At 34.2% G+C, this 16,486-nt stretch overlaps 2 protein-coding genes across 2 annotated transcripts; one reads left to right on the forward strand and one right to left on the reverse strand.

The window, feature by feature from the left end:
* The first annotated feature begins 4,636 nt into the window (after positions 1-4,636).
* LOC113354080 (palmitoyl-acyl carrier protein thioesterase, chloroplastic-like) lies at positions 4,637-6,761 on the forward strand. Its single transcript, XM_026597523.1, has 7 exons — positions 4,637-4,654; positions 4,763-5,134; positions 5,275-5,408; positions 5,545-5,661; positions 5,768-5,930; positions 6,077-6,145; positions 6,249-6,761. Exons 2-7 carry the CDS (start codon positions 4,853-4,855, stop codon positions 6,483-6,485), a joined length of 1,002 nt encoding a protein of 333 aa, XP_026453308.1. The 5' UTR covers positions 4,637-4,654; positions 4,763-4,852; the 3' UTR covers positions 6,486-6,761.
* A 4,379-nt stretch (positions 6,762-11,140) lies between these two features.
* Positions 11,141-13,716, reverse strand: LOC113352152 (zinc finger BED domain-containing protein DAYSLEEPER-like). Its single transcript, XM_026596011.1, has 7 exons — positions 13,541-13,716; positions 12,935-13,071; positions 12,576-12,856; positions 12,253-12,330; positions 11,815-12,168; positions 11,351-11,581; positions 11,141-11,191 (listed from the first exon to the last, which is right to left on the reverse strand). The coding sequence occupies exons 1-7, from the start codon at positions 13,714-13,716 to the stop codon at positions 11,141-11,143; spliced, it is 1,308 nt and encodes a 435-aa protein (XP_026451796.1).
* Positions 13,717-16,486: the final 2,770 nt, after the last annotated feature.

A 16,486-nucleotide genomic window follows, 5' to 3' on the forward strand; every position in this document is an offset into this window, starting at 1 on the left:
ATGTTATTAACAATGCTTTTCAAGCCAAGTTAATGTGAATTGTGGATACGGTGATAGGTTGGTATTTATTGGTGTTTTTCACTATGTTTGTTTTGATAGGTTATGGTTCAAAAGTTGAACCTAATGAATTTGAAAGAAAGTGGTGTTGAGATATACTCACATCACTAGGATTTACGGTATTGGTACGATCTCAAAGTTTACTTTGAGTAGAACAATTTTATTAAAAAATGTTCATACTTCCGAAATGAGAAAGAATTCTAGTTTCCGCCTATCTTGTTACTAACAAGATTCATATTAGAAATTTGTTGAACTTGATCATTGCACTACTACAAATGATAGGTTATGGATAAAATATTTGAATATAATATTACAATTTATCATAACATGAATTGAATTTTGAATATTTGAAATATGAGATTTTGTCATGCTTTTAAGAAATGAATGAGTTAGTAACGAATGAGAGCATGTTATAGTTTCTTATAAACTTGGTGAATTTGTGAGTAACATGTATATAATCTTACCTAACTCATAAAAGCATGTACACTTCTAAATCTTACGCAACTTGCAATGGTTTTGGATGAAATAAAATATTAGAGAATTTTATAAAGATGCTTAGACTAACTTGTTTTGATATCAAATATGATCTATTGAGTAGTGAATTAGAAAATGTTATTATCATGAAAATTAGTTGAATTTTTATTCTCTATATTGTGTAAAACGTTTTGGGTCTAGATCATTGGTTCATTAGTTTTTCACATTTTATGGAGTCTTTGGATATTGTTTTGAAATTCTTGTTTGAGTCAAAAAATAGTGGGGGTTCATACTCTATAATTTACCAACTTTGATTAAATCAGAGGAACTAGAAAAATGAAGGTGACAAGTAATTCACTAAGAATGAACCTAGAAATGCATAACTATAGTGAGACTAAAAGTTAGTCATGAATATTTTGTTGCTGGAAAATAACTTTTTATAGAGAGTAACTTTGTTCTTCAAACTATTGAATTTTTGGCAAAAAGTTTTTATGAGCCTATTGTTTTTAGACAAGCAAACAAAAAATTGTCGACTCTTGCATTCATGTCGCTAAATAACTTACACGCTTGTTTTGTTGATGTTGTTTCTACAATGTATGATTTGTTATAGTCATAAGTAGAAATATATGCTTCTGTGTAAGTTAAGGATGAGAATCTATGTAAACCAAGCATGGAAAACTGTGTAGTTTCAACAATAAAAGAAATTATATAAGTTAGATAAGTTATCATTTATATTCTGAAAAACAACTTTAAAACAATTTATAAAATAAAAATTATTTACTTGATTCATTTGAATGATTTCAGAATTAATGAAAGTGAAATGCACAATACTATTTGTTTTGTATGCATTAGTGATTTTTTGAATTTTTATTCTAACTTATAGGATGAAAATGAAATTGAGAACATGCTTAGTTTGCTATTTGACATGAAAGACTTGAGTGAAGATGGTGTATATTTTTGAGATGAATTTTTCTTTCTCTAGATCAATTTTCATTTCAATGAAAACATAATTTTTAAAAGAGACAGAAATATATACAGTCTGACTGTAAACAAGTTTTCACTCATTTGGTTTAGTGCTAATGCTTTTGAGATTGTGTGTGATTGCACTAGACATGAGTATGGTAGCTCAATATGCTTCTTTTCTACGTGATTGACTATATATATATATATATATATATATAAGTATTTTTTGTAGCGGGGGTGTAATATATTGCTTCCGTAGTGGGGGTTTTATATTCAGATTTACCAATCCTAGTATGGAAAATTGGTAAAATATTGAGAAGGTTATGAGGTGTTTTAAACACATCATACGCCTAAAAATACACTATCTAAATGGTTACCGCAATCCTTTAAGGATGTTGCGAAGCTGATTGGACATCCTTTCAGTTGAATCCTTTAAGGGATGGAACGAATCGATCCTCTAATAGATAGAGGAACAGACATATTAATCAAATGTGATAGTACCGCGGCTATTGCATGAATTGAGAACGTAACGACAACTACAAGAGTTGATTTTTTGAGAATATGGATTATATAGTGTCTGAAAAGAGTTTTCATTATTCCTTTGACGAAAAGATTAATAAGAAGATGTGAATACATCTTAGGGATGAGGTTGATGTCCATTGATATTGAGTCATTTGTGATGGATACCAACCTAGAAATAGGTTCAAAGGGACTAGACGAAGTCATAGGTGATATGGAGATGCGAGAATCATGATTTTGAAGAATTCATCCCACGGCATGATATCCTGAAGGGAGTAAAGGTTGAGTTTAATTTTTAGATTTTAATTTTTAAACTCTTAATGATGTTTATATCTCTATTTAGAGTGTGGTACTTTCAGGAGTACTCTTGATAAACTCACCTATGTGAATGTGAAAGTGTGGTCGCTTTCTATGAGAATATGGGTAGTTCTCTAGATCATTCATTAAACCGGGATACAAGCACAGGGCCGTAATGTGCTGGCTTTAGACTTTACACTAGTATAGTCGTGTGTGTTAAGCAATCTTTTTATCTCCTAGAGTTCAAGACTTACGTTCATTCTATGGTCATATTTTAAGAGAACCTATTGACACTACGTACGGGTTCAAGTCGCAAGACACCTTTGCTTATGCACAACTCTGTACATTCTTGCTCAATGTTTTGAAAAATATAAGTGGGGGATTGTTGGATTATATGTTTTAAAAACATTGTTAATTTCCAAAAAATTAATATCTTATCTAAATGGTTTTATTGTGACATTTATTCTTCCTTTAAAGAATAAATTAATTTCGTTTTTAATGTCAAAAATCGTTTTTTGTTGAATGGTTAATGATGCTAATTACCAACTTATTAATGCATTTCATTTAATCTTATTTAATTCTTTGACTATTATAAATCAGACTTTGATGAAAAGAATTGAGAGAGTAGTTGAAACTTTTTTAGTGAGAGAGTTTTTCTTTTATGCTTTGGTGCTAAAAAAAACTTGGAGAGTTGTTGAAATCCTTTTTGTTGTGAGAGAGTTTTTCTTTTATGACTTGGGTTTACAAAAGAAAAGATTTTTAGAGAAAGAAAAATAAGTGTGTGAACATCTCTTATTTTTTTAAATGAGTTTATGAGCAAGAATGAAGTGTACAAGTTTCACATCCTCTCACCGTGCAAGAGCGATTGTGTAAGAGATTAATCTCGGCTGTTTTATCCTGGAGACGACGCGCCATTGAAGAATTGCTTGCACAATCTTGGGTAGAGCCGCGAAACGTCTTAAACATAGCGACCTAATCCGTGACTCAGTCATAACATTGTTTGTTTCGTGTTTGATTTTCTTTGTTGTGTAGGCATAATTCGACAATTGTCAAACGCAAATTCATACCCGAATTGATCGTCTTTGACATGTGTCAGGCGATTGTAAATATAGTAGTAATAACTATTGCTTCATTCAATCGGTTTTAAAGATAATCTGATGCCATCCATGATATTGAGCCCATCACTAAGCTAGCTGCTTTCTGGAGGGATTCATTGAACTTCCGCTTGATTCAAATGTCGGGATCGTCGTGCTGATTAAGCGCTTGCGCTGCCTTGCATCAAATTCGTATTGGCATTCCCAAACTTCATAAATAATGATGCTTATGATATGCAAATGGGGGTGAAGACCATGGGAAAATAAGATAAAGAGTACTTTTCAACATCTAGTGCATTTGTAATCGGATTTTGAGCAGCCCATCAATGACTCTAGCAATAGCATTCTAAAAGATCCAAATGGGTCCACCATCTGTAACTGTCGGTGTGATATCGTTAAACTTCAACGACCAAATCTTCCTTACAATAAATGAATTCTGACCAATAAATCCTGCCTAACCACCTTAACTCATTAAGCATATATTACTACCTATCAAGTAGTGTACTATAGAGCACCACCCCTTTCTTTTTTCTTCTAAAATAAAATTAAAAATGTACTATGTTGGGGATCCAATGGTAGTTGGAGGCTCTTCTCTTGCCGATTAGAGGATGATAATGAGTAAAATGGGCCCAGTTGTTTCTCTCGCCGGGATTTTCAACGAATTTTTATGTCAATGTGCAAATGACATACACCCGGGGATGATATACACACCGAGAAAGAAATCTCAACTCCTTTCCCAGTCATTCATTGGGGGCAACCTTTTGTGTGACGGGTCCAATAATTCGGTGAGATGCCGGAAAGAAATCGGGATTTCACCCTCAATTTCTTTAATGTTTTCGTGCATGCACCCAATTAGAGCGCTAGATAAACCTAAATGTACCCAAATGTTTTTTTAACTGTAATAAGGGCTATTTTTATAATAATATTCAAATTCAAAATTTTGTTGAGCCACGTGGATGGCCAAACGGGTTTCTCCATTGGTAAAACAGGGCAAAATAGACCGATTTGGTTTTCTAGGACCCACTAGTATTTCTTTTTTATATAAAATGTTTTCTAAGATAAAGATGAAAAATAAAATATATTAATATTTAGGTGAGATAAAATATGATAAAGTGAGATAAAATAAGATTAAAAAGTACGCGAAAACTCCTAGAATTTGTGTTGGAACTGCTCTAAGCCCTATTTATAAGCAAGTATTGAAGAACGTAAAAATTACAAAGAACCGAAGCTTATCGAGCTATTTGATCAGTGTATGTGAGTAGAATTTCATTTCATCTTTCATCGTTGTTTTCTGTAGTTTATTCTGTTATATTTTCCTTCATTTGTTCTTATGAAAGTATGATACTCATTGTTGACAGTTGTGGTTCAAGCTCAACACATTTCAGTGGATATATCTGATCATCCCTACGTGTGTGCCCCTTTACGTGATTCTAAACCCTTTTGTCGTCATGGCTGGTACCATTATTGCGGCCTTATCAGCATGCTCTCCTGCTAACCATTCACTAAGAACAACATTGGTGACAAAGATTAGTGGAGGATCAGACAACGTGATTCCTCTTGGCATGAAATCAAACACGAAACCGTCTTTTAGGGGGTTGAGGGTTACAGCAAAGACCCAAGCACCTGAAAAGATCAATGATTGCGTTTATCGGGGAAACTTCACAATCAGATCGTTCGAGATTGGCCCTAATCGGATGGCAACTATAGGAACATTCTTGAATCATTTACAGGCAAGAATAAATACTGCGAACTTTTATATCATGTCTTGATATATCCTCATAGGAATATTACTAGTTATGCAAGGTTTTTATTATGATCGTAGTCATGCAAGTTAAAATGTCTTAGGCTCGATCATTTCACTCGGATGCAGGAATCAGCTGCTAACCATATTAAGGATATTGGGCTGATGGGTGATGGATTTAATTCGACGCCAGAGATGAGTAAAAGAAATCTAATATGGGTTGTTGCTAAGATGCAGGTTATCGTAGATCGCTATCCTTCTTGGTAAGCCAGTTCTTGTTTATTTTTTTGCCTTATCTGCCAGTTCATCAGAACATGCACACAACGAATAAATATTTTATAGATATAAAGTTATTCATTGCGGTACGTTTAAGTTGATTGACGGTATATCTGGTGGCAGGGGTGATGTTGTTGAAATAGATACCTGGTTTGGTGGTGCGCCTACAATGAATGGTTTCGCTATCCATTGGCTTCTTCGTGATGCCAATACTGGTGAAACTCTCGCTCAAGCTAATAGGTAAGTATGACATTAAATATTTACTAGTTAAAAATATTACAATTTCTACTCTTATTGTTGTTTACCCCATTGTTTTTAGCCCGCTTAAAAACTAATCTTAATGCAGTGTGTGGATTATGATGAATAAAAACACAAGAAAATTGTCTAGAATACCAGAGGAAGTTAGAGATGAAATAACACCTCATATAAAGGATTACCGTGTCTGGGATGACATCAAACTGTCAAAGCTTCATGACAACGAAGCTGACTCCGTACAAACTGGTGTAATTGTAAGTTAGCTCATAATTAATTAATTAGAGACTTACAGTATCTATGGTGCTAATTTCTCTCTTCTATCATCTTTGTTGACTTGGTTGATGACATTGACACCGATTTACTAAGATCGACTATAATGATAACATGAAAAAATATGCAGGCACGCTGGAGTGACTTAGATGTTAACCACCATGTGAATTTTGCCAAGTACGTTGGATGGATTCTCGAGGTAGCTAGACAATTAATTAATCCTGCTCGTCTTTTGTACTGTGTCGATCCTTGGTTTATTTCGGAAAGTTCAAAACCAATAAATATGTCAAATGATTTCGCAGAATTCTCCTATTCCGATCTTAAAAAGCCAAGAGCTTTGTGACCTATCTCTAGAGTTTAGAAATGAATGTGGAGTTGGTGATGAGCTAAAGTCTTTGACAAGAGTCGTTGAAACTGATGGTCATACTGAATGTCAGCACATGCTTCAATTTGAGAGCGGAGGGGAGGTTATGAGGGGGAGAACTAAATGGAGGCCAGCTAAACAAACCAATGCAGAAAATCTCCGAAGTCTGACTTAATAAAACTTCATTCCACCACAAAATTTACGGACAAATCCACTTTTCATTTTAGCAATACTTTTCCTTATGCTAATACCTATTCCCATTTACTTCAAGTTCTACCTAAATTATTCCAAAAAAAAAAACAAACGTTTGAGTGTGTTTGACCGTTAATAAAAATGTAAGTTAATAAGATTTTTTTTCTTTCTGTTTCAGTGTGTTATTTCTGTTTCAACTGTACACGTCTGTGTGTCACAATGGCCAAGTGTTGTAGTCTCCAATTGTAATGACAGCATGTATTAGGTCCATTTATCAGTTTGATAATCCTATCTTTGGTATACATACCAAGATAGAATCTCTGTAATGTATGGTTTCACTTCAATAAAATTAGTCTTTTCCTATTAGTCATACTTCAAATCTAACATAAGAATCACAGATTTATCTGGTAATCAGTACGGTACAGGTGAAACAATTACGAGCTACTACTTATGCAAGATCATTCGGGTTGCAGGAAACACTGCTAACCCATGTAAGGGGTGCTAGGCTATTGGGTGATGGACTTGGTTCGACGCCGGAGTGATTAGAAGAAATGTAATCCGGTTTGTTGCTAAGATGCAGGTTCTGTGGATCGGTATCCTTCTTGGTAAGCCAGTTTTTTTTTCTTTGCCCGCCTCAAATTCATCTAGTAGTTCTCTGAGTATACCATGCATAGTAATGCAGTGTGTGGATTATGATAAATAAGAAAACAAGGAAATTTGTCTAAAATACCATAGAAAATTATCCTCGCATTTTTAGGGGCCACCGAAAGGAATTAGGGGTCAATAATAAGACAAAATAGGGTCATCCAAACCTAAATGAAAGTTAGCCGTTATCTTGCGTATTTCGTAATGGCAAAATTGCCCTTCCATAATCGGTAGTTTAATTACAATCGGTAGTAAAGTGTGTTATTTTAATCTCCGAATATACTCAATTTTCGAATTTTAGTACTACTATAATCGGTAGTAAATTTAACTTCCGAATGTATATTGACCCCAAAATGAGATTTTGCCAAAATTCTAAGATTTTCAAACTTTTGTACTACCATAATCGGTAGTAAAGTGTATTACTTTGACCTCCGAATATACTCAATTTTCGAATTTTAGTACTACCATAATCGGCAGTAAATTTAACTTCTGAATGTATATTGGCCCCAAAATGAGATTTCGCCAAAATTCTAAAATTTTCAAACTTTGGTACTATCATAATCGGTAGTAAAGTGTATTACTTTAACCTCAGAATATACTCAATTTTAGAATTTTGGTACTACCATAATCGGCAGTAAATTTAACTTCTGAATGTATATTGGCCCCAAAATGAGATTTCGCCAAAATTCTAAAATTTTCAAACTTTGGTACTATCATAATCGGTAGTAAAGTGTATTACTTTAACCTCAGAATATACTCAATTTTCGAATTTTGGTACTACCATAATCGGTAATAAATTTAACTTCTGAATGTATATTGGCCCCAAAATGAGATTTTTCCAAAATTCTAAAATTTTCAAACTTTGGTATTATCATAATCGGTAGTAAAGTATATTATTTTAACCTCCGAATATACTCAATTTTCGAATTTTGGTACTACCATAATCGGTAGTAAATTTAGCTTCCGAATATATATTGGCCCTAAAATGTGATTTTGCCAAAATCCTAAAATTTTCAAACTTTTGTACCACCATAATTAGTAGCAAAGTGTGTTACTTTAACCTCCGAATATGCTCAATTTTCGAATTTTGGTATTACCATAATCGTTAGTAAATTGTGTTAATAAGTGATGCTTATTATCTACCCATTGTGTTCATGGCCTAAAATTCAAATTTTCAAAACTTAATAAAATTTCGAAATTATCTACTTTCACAATCGATAGTTAATGGTGTTCATTATCTACCTGTTGTGTGTAACTTTTAGTACAGAGAAATTAGATTTTTTTGAATCAAGAATAATCGGTAGGTAAAGTAGATTATTATCTACCGATTATGTTTCTGCTACTGCAAATCCAAAAACATCAACCATAATCGGTAGCTAAAGTAGATTATTATCTACCGATTATGTTTCTGCTAGTGTAAATGCAAAAAAAAATTCGGATCAAAATTTTGATTTCAAGTAATCAAATCCTAATTTTGAATCACAGCTACTATCATTTATTCGTTTTGTTTGTTTAACTCCTTTTTTTTTTGATGTTCTAAGTTTCAACTCTAAGGTTAATGAATTTTGAGTTTAAATTTTAAACAATCAATCAAAACATTTGTTTGATCGACGATCTTTTTTTTCAATCAAAACTAAAATGATGAAAAAAATTCAATGGGTAGAAAAGAGAAGAAGAAGAGGAATGATATGAGGGACATATGTTTAGATTTAATATAAAGGTAAAGGATAATATATACACTTTAGTATTTTTAAGACACCCCTTAACCATCTTCAATGGATGGGAATAAAAAAAGTGGCCCCTAATTCCTTTTGAGTGGCCCCTAAAAATGCTAGGAAAATTATAGGTGAACTGGGTGCCGAATCTTCATGACACAATAGTGCTGATTTTGTCCAAGCTAATTTAACAAGGTGATTATCATTAAGATTGAAGGAAATCTTTCCATCTCGGTGTTAAGTTTGAATACTAATGGCAACTTTCCTATTGTATACTCTCGGGATCAATGTATTGCGTTTCAGCAAGCGAAACAGAGTAAATTTGAATTCCAATGATCGAGGAATTATTTGATGACAGGAAGAAGTATTATCCGGTAATTAAAGTGAATTGTTTTGAACCAAGTGGTAAGGCATATTCTTATGCACATGGAAAACATCATATTTTGTCATATATGCACCCATTATGGGTATGCCAAAGTGCCAAATATATGTGACTATATGTCAATTATAACATATAGGCATATACGGGAGACTTTCGAGCGAGCGATAGAGACTCCATCACTAGATGGTCTAAATATCCCTCGTTGATAATTCCAGCGCCAGCGCTAGCCAAGATGTTGCTTGCTGGTCTGATCATCGCTTATTAGTTTCTCTTCCAACAACTATAATTTCCCCACTATATAAGTACCGAATTTCAAACTCATTTCAACTCATACCAGAATTTCTAAATCTCTCTAGAGTTTCTCAATCTCCAATTCTTTTCATCACTCTTACAATTCCTCAGAGAGCAGGGCGATAATATGAACATGGCTGAGTTCGTAGCAAACCAACATGCTGGCGAAAATCAAAGAGTCGTTAATCGTGCCAATATGCGAAGTCGAATTAGGAAGCGATTACCAAAATTTACTACTGAGGAAGATGAATGTATTTGCAGGAATTATGTTTTTTGTATTGAGAATATATTCGGAGAAGAATCCTGTCACCAAATTTTTTGGGAAAGGATATTTGGAAAATTTCAAGAACAACCCCAGCAATCGTGATGTTGGGTGCTGTCTCATAACTTCAGTGTAATGAATACAAAAATTAGTAAGTATCTTGTCTTACTTACAGAAGGTTAAAACTTTAAGGATGCTGAAACTATGATCGAACTTGAACAAAGGTGTCGTATGGAATATCGTCGCCTCTACGGAAATGACTTCCAATTTGTAAGTTGTTTGGAGATTTTAAGAGTGTTGCCAAAATATAATCCACTATTTATGTTTTAATTTCTTAGTTTTCCACCTAAGTCATTAAGTTTGAAAGTTCTTTTAAGTATTAAGTTTTACAACTTGTGTTATTTTAGGTTAAACAAAAATGTATCCCTACTTAAAATGTAAGATTGGATTAAGAATAAAATTAAGCTTAATCTTTAACAATACGAGTAGAGCTGGAAAACGGGCGGGTCGGGGCTGGCTTGTGACCAACTCGCGGGTTACGGGTTAATACAAGCCTAAGCTTGCGGGTTGAAATTCTTCACGGGTGGTCATTTTTCCAACCCGCGACCGTCCCGGGTAAAGCTTGCGGGTTCACGGGGGCTCACGGGTTAGCTGGTTTTTGTTGAGTCAACTCGCCAGAAATCGATTTTTAGGCTATTTCCGGCCACATTCAGGCCATCTAAAGCTCATTCCCTACAACCTAAGTACTTAACATTCATCATTTCATCTAATTCATTTGATATTTCGATTCAAAAACTTAAAATTGCAAAACTAAACTAATTTTGCATTTAAAGGATTAAAGGAATACAAATACTAGTAGTAGTTTAATACTTTAGTTACAGTACTTCACCAGTTCATGATGATATTTTCAACAAAGAAAAAAAACCTCCGAGACTGTAGTAATACCATTGTTTGTAATTTGTATCACCAAGTGCGACAATAAAGATATTAATAACCACTTCCTGCACAAAATATATATTGTGTGGTTAATCAAAAAAAGTGTTAATTGTCCAAAAAAAACATCTCCAATCTCTTTTCCATGCAATATTTGGAGACACTGGTAAGTGATAAATAATTGTTTGTCCAAAAAACATTCTCATATTCCATTACTATCTTTGAGTTGCTCCAACTATTCAATATAAATCTGTAATTTCAAGAAAAAATAAACCAAACAAAAGAAAAGATTCGAGTCAAAAACATGGAATTTGCATAATTACCCCGCTTTATATTGAATAAGTACGCATACTAATTAGACGCATAAGAGCTTACTTCCTCCACATCCTCCACTGCATCAGGTTCAAATCCTAATACATCTTCTTCAGTATTCCCATTGTTCTCGTCCATATCTTGTTTTCCTACATGGATAAAAACAACCAATGTTATATATAAGATTTAGACATTCAACTAAAAAAAATATTACTGATTTGCTTACCAATTCCATATTCCCAATCACGAGTTGTTATCAACGCCTCAGCATTTTCAGGTAATAAGGAATTGCGAAATCGATCAATTACCCTTCCTCCAATGATAAATGCAGATTCTGAAGCGACAGTTGAAATAGGAATTGACAAAATATCCCCTGCCATTCTTGAAAGTACCGGAAATCGTTGTTCATGGTTCTTCCAATAGTTTAGGATGTCAAGTGGTGAATTTAGACAACCTCTGTACGACTCGCCAAGATATTCATCTAACTCTGACAAGTCAGTTAGTACATCACCACCACGTTCCTGTGTTGCAACATATTCCTGCATGAAACAACCTAGAAGTGAGTGAACTATGAATATATGAGTCTTAAAATTCTTAGAAACAAGCTAACACCATCAAATGCTACATCCACAGCTGGCAGTAATTCAAAAGACAAACAGTATTCTACTACAAGGTTTTTAAGATGAAAAGCAATAATTCAAAAGACTAAAATCTTCGCAATATAACTGGGCACCACTAACATGAATTAGAGTTCAGTAAGCTTTAAAATTACCTGAAAGAAATCACTCCCTTCTTGGGCAGTAGAATTCCCACCATTTTGAATACCCAAATTTTGAGTAGCACAACTGTTGGAAGCTCTTGAACTTGACAAGGTGTAATACTCATTAAAAAGTGTTGTCATATTACTGCGCACTTTATTAACTTGACGTTCTAATTCTCTCACCTCAGGATACAACTTGGAGTAAGTAAATTTCACAAAATTCATTTTCGATCTAGGATCTGACACAACTGTCATAGCCAATATAGGACTCAACTCCTTCCAATAACTATCAAATTTTACTTGCATCTCTTTTACCATGTTCCTAATGAATTCAATATCATTTCTGCTTTCTTTCTTTAGTGAAACCTGAACTTGACAAATTCTTTAAAAATACAGATTGGAAGTAGGATACTTACTACCAGAAAATATTTTTGTGAGATCATGAAACACCTTGAGAAACTTTGTGACTACTTCAATTTGTTCCCATTCTTCATCAGTTGGACAGTCTTCATAGTATGAATCTACCAACTACAAATGAGAGAAAACTGGCTTATACAGGATACAACTATCTAACATAAGATAAGTTGAATTCCACCTGTATAAAAAAAACATTCAGTGAGTATATAATAAACATTAATACAATTCTCTAACTTTATAAGTTATAACAGAATAGAAGTGGAATCCCACATTGTCTTTACGTCTTGACGAATACCCCTTTTTGTTCCAGACATTCCTAAAGTATCAACAATGTTCAAGAACTTTTGTTTTCTTACTTGAGACTTTTTAAGGGACTTCACTGACGCTCTTATCTTAAGCACGACTGGATCAATCTTCTTAAGTCCTTCTTTTACAATAAGAGCTAAGATATGAGCACAACAACGCACATGAAAGAATTTTACATCGTTGAACAAGATCTTCTTTGCAACAAGTCTACTCTTCATAATTCCAGCACAAGCTCCGTTATTTGCAGCATTATCTAAGGTGATGTTGGATAGCTTGTCTTCAATTCCCCAATCTTCTACAATAGCAAATAACTTAGCAGAAAGGTGTTCACCTGTTTTGAGGTAGTAGAAAGAAGAAAAGTTACCATGAAATTATAATGAAGATAAAGAAATAAAAGTAAGTGCTTTACCTGTATGAGGTGGTGGAAGAGGAAAGAAATTCAGAATCTTCTTTTGCAACAACCAATCTTTATCAAGATAGTGCGCAGTTAAGCTTATATATCCAGTAGTTGTTACAGAAGTCCACATGTCTGATGTTAGACATATCCTACATGTAAGGGTGAGTCATACACATTAGCACATCATATTAATCAATTACTCATACATAAAAGTATAAACAAAACATATGGGTCATTAGGATTTGAAATTTTGAATCATACCTGGAGCAAGTTTCAATCTGTTGCGAATAAATTCTTTTTGTGCTTTATGTTTCTTTACTACATCGGCTTTCCCAGTATTCCTTGATATTGGTTTAGCATCCTCATTTAAATAAGTACATATATCCCTAAATTCTTTCCATTCCACCAAAGCAAATGGAACATTTCTTGCAATGAGTAATGCTGAAAACAGATCTCGTAATTTCATCTGATCAATTTTGCGTACGCGGATAGACAACTGGCCATTGTTTGCAGATAATATCATCTGCCCTACATCCATAGACTGACGGTTAGGGCACTTATGCCTTTTCATGGCTGAGGTTCCACCTTTTTGGATTTCATATTTATATCCTACATTACAAGCCTTGCACACTCCCTTCTTTAACGAGTTTAAAAAATTCCCAAACTTGGGATCTAAGTTTATTTTTCTTTCCACGTGAAACTGGTGCAGGACAGGCAGGTGCACAACCAACAGTTGGATCCTCATTCACAGAATCTAGCATCTCAACATCATCATCCTCACCGTCACTACTCATAACATCATTATAATGGTCTTATAACTCTTGTTCTTGTACACTTGACATACTGGAGTGGATGGAGCCACACAAAACAGGTCAAAGAGTCATTCAGAAACGTGAAAAATACATAAACAAAAAATACAAGCAAAACATCTCATTTGCAAATTACAAGTAACAAGGTACATCATACATGTAAATAAATTCCAACAAAACTATTATAGTACATGTATTTGCAAGTAACCCAAAACAATAGCACAAAATTAGAGCTAAACACATCAGAGAGAGTGACTAGTTAGAGCTAATTGAAAATCACCAAATACCAATGCTTCTGCACCCCTAATTAGCTAGTATCCAATTCAATTTAAGTGCCAGATTCAAAATTCAAAAAGTTTAACATTTTTTACAAACCGAAACAAGTATCATTCTTGCAAGTTGCATCTAACAAACAAATCCCCTAAATCTCTGTAAAGCATACTAATGAGTAATGATACAAATATGAAACAAACAACATAAAAAATCCAAGCAAAAAAGCCCTTTTTTGTGTGTGGAAAGAACACAAACATCATGAAATTAAGAACACATGTACTCAAGAAGTGTTTGCCAATCTTCACGACAGTCCTAAGAACATTAAAGATTTGTTAGGATTCCTATGTAAAACCCTAGAAGAAGAAATTAAAGAAGAAAATATAAAGGATAATCTGATTACCTGCCATCCTTTAATCTTTAGATCAAAGTACCTTCCTTTGATCTTTAGATCTAACACTTTTTAAATCTGTTGTTTTCTCCGTCAGGACTCAGGGAAGTATGAAGAAGAAGAAAAAAAAGGAAGAAGAAAGAAAAGGAAGGCTGTTGCTGCGCTAGGGTTTGTCCGCTTTCATATGAGGGAACTGGGGAAGACATGTAAACGTTTATAGTGTGCGACACGCGGCCTAAATAATATATGTGGATGTGGGTGGGGAATGGAATTACGGGTTTACGGGTACAATTGCGGGTTTCACAGTACGGGTCGGGTTAAACCGTTTCTTCACAAGACGCTAATTCTCCAACCCGCGTCCGTCTTGTTTAGGAACCATCCGGGACGGGTGCGGGTTTTCATGGGACAAGTCGGTTCAACCCGCGGGTTTTTGGCTGGTTTGCCAGCTCAAAATACGAGTCATATTTTCAAATTCATTAAACTTCGAATTAATCATTAATAGTCATTTTACAAAACATAAAACTAGACAATAATAATTTGAAATATAGACTTTAAAAAATAAAAAAACTGTTGTAGGGCCTATGGCCCATAGATGTGCGGCTTAACTAGGTAGTTAGGGTTTTCCCATGGTTGTATATAAAGCGTACTCTGCTATGTAATATGGTTGCTGCCCATCAATATAATCTCTCTTGCCTTTCCTCATATCCATGGCTTTCTCTATGTTTTTCCCTAAAACACGTTATCAGCCCGATGCTGTTCCGCAAAGCTATATGGGATCGATTGATTTTTCTTTCTTCTCCACAGATGATTTACATCAAAACTGAAACAAAATAAGCTAAGTTGGATTTTTTCTTTTCACTTTTTTTTTTTTGATTTTGACATATATATTGGGTATATTAAATTTGCCATGAAAATTGATTTAATTAGGAATTTAATAATGTTTTGATTAAACGAAATTACAAATTAGGAATTAGGGATTATTTTGATGGGCAACAACCATATTACATAGCAGAGTATTTTGGTACCCTGTATATACTAATCAGGGGTTATTTGATTAATCTTAGTCGTTTGTAACCAAGAATTATTTCGATTCTTATTTTGGTACCCTGTATATACTAATCAGGGGTTAATTTGATTAATTACGGGTTACTTTGATTAGTTGTCTGTGTATGTATATATACTAGTCAGGAATTGAGGTTTAATTTTAATCGTGTTTCTTGTAATATGAGGTTTACTTAGTGGAAAACATGGGGGAAGAAAACCTGGTTGTTTGCGTTTCTCGAGGAGAAGAGAAGTCGCTGTTCGTCCTTTTCCCATGGAAATCTTTTCATCTTCTTATGTCCAAGCGAGTGGGATCGTCGTTTCCTGTACAACGATTTGTCCCGTCCCGGTCCGGATCATGTCCTATCCCGTTCCGGATCCTAGCTGTTCTGTCCCGTTCCGGCTTCCAGCTGTCCTATCCCGTTCCAGCTCCAGTTCCGGGTCCCAGCTGTTCTGTCCCGTTCCGGTCCCAGGCTGTTCTGTCATGTTCGTTTACATGTACAGGGGGACCAAAATATATATGCACATGCACAGGAGTTTGGTTCTGTATATGCATGCATTGTACAATACTACAATGGGAACCGAAGCCTAAGGTTAAGGTATGTAACCAAAAACTGAATACTTTTTGGGTTTATTTTTTTTTTTTTTGTTTAGAACAATGGTTGTTCTATTTTTTATCTTTGTTTTAAGATAAGTCCATACCATATAAACGGTCAATTTAAATTATGACTGTTGACCTTGTTCATTAAAAATTTTGGTTAATGTTATTTAGTTCTCTTGAATATGATATTGGCTAGAGTTGAATGATGTCTTTTGTACAATTGGTTGTACCAACTCGATTCAATATATTTATTTGCGGTTTACAAGTACTTGAACACCATTATTGGATACTTGATATTTCCCCCCAAATTTAAATGTTCCGTGGAATGTAATCCAATTGCTCGACTATTAAGAGTCGGTAATTTTCAAAAGATACGTCGCAAATAAAATCACATGTATTCCAATTTTTGTGAAGGAACTCACAAAAGATGATATGAGTCACAAAATTTTCAT

This window comes from Papaver somniferum, chromosome 2 (assembly GCF_003573695.1).
Source record: "Papaver somniferum cultivar HN1 chromosome 2, ASM357369v1, whole genome shotgun sequence".
NCBI lineage: Eukaryota > Viridiplantae > Streptophyta > Magnoliopsida > Ranunculales > Papaveraceae > Papaver > Papaver somniferum.

Excerpts from the sequence above, each read along its gene's own strand:
- LOC113354080 (XM_026597523.1), top strand. The coding sequence starts at position 4,853 with ATGGCTGGTACCATTATTGCGGCCTTATCAGCATGCTCTCCTGCTAAC. Across the intron at positions 5,135-5,274 it reads CATTCTTGAATCATTTACAG|GAATCAGCTGCTAACCATAT; the intron begins GCAAGAATAAAT and ends ACTCGGATGCAG. Across the intron at positions 5,662-5,767 it reads ACTCTCGCTCAAGCTAATAG|TGTGTGGATTATGATGAATA; the intron begins GTAAGTATGACA and ends ATCTTAATGCAG.
- LOC113352152 (XM_026596011.1), bottom strand. The coding sequence starts at position 13,716 with ATGAGTAGTGACGGTGAGGATGATGATGTTGAGATGCTAGATTCTGTG. Across the intron at positions 13,072-13,540 it reads GAAGGGAGTGTGCAAGGCTT|GATATGTCTAACATCAGACA; the intron begins GTAATGTAGGAT and ends CCTTACATGTAG. Across the intron at positions 12,331-12,575 it reads AGTCCCTTAAAAAGTCTCAA|TTGGTAGATTCATACTATGA; the intron begins GTAAGAAAACAA and ends TCTCATTTGTAG.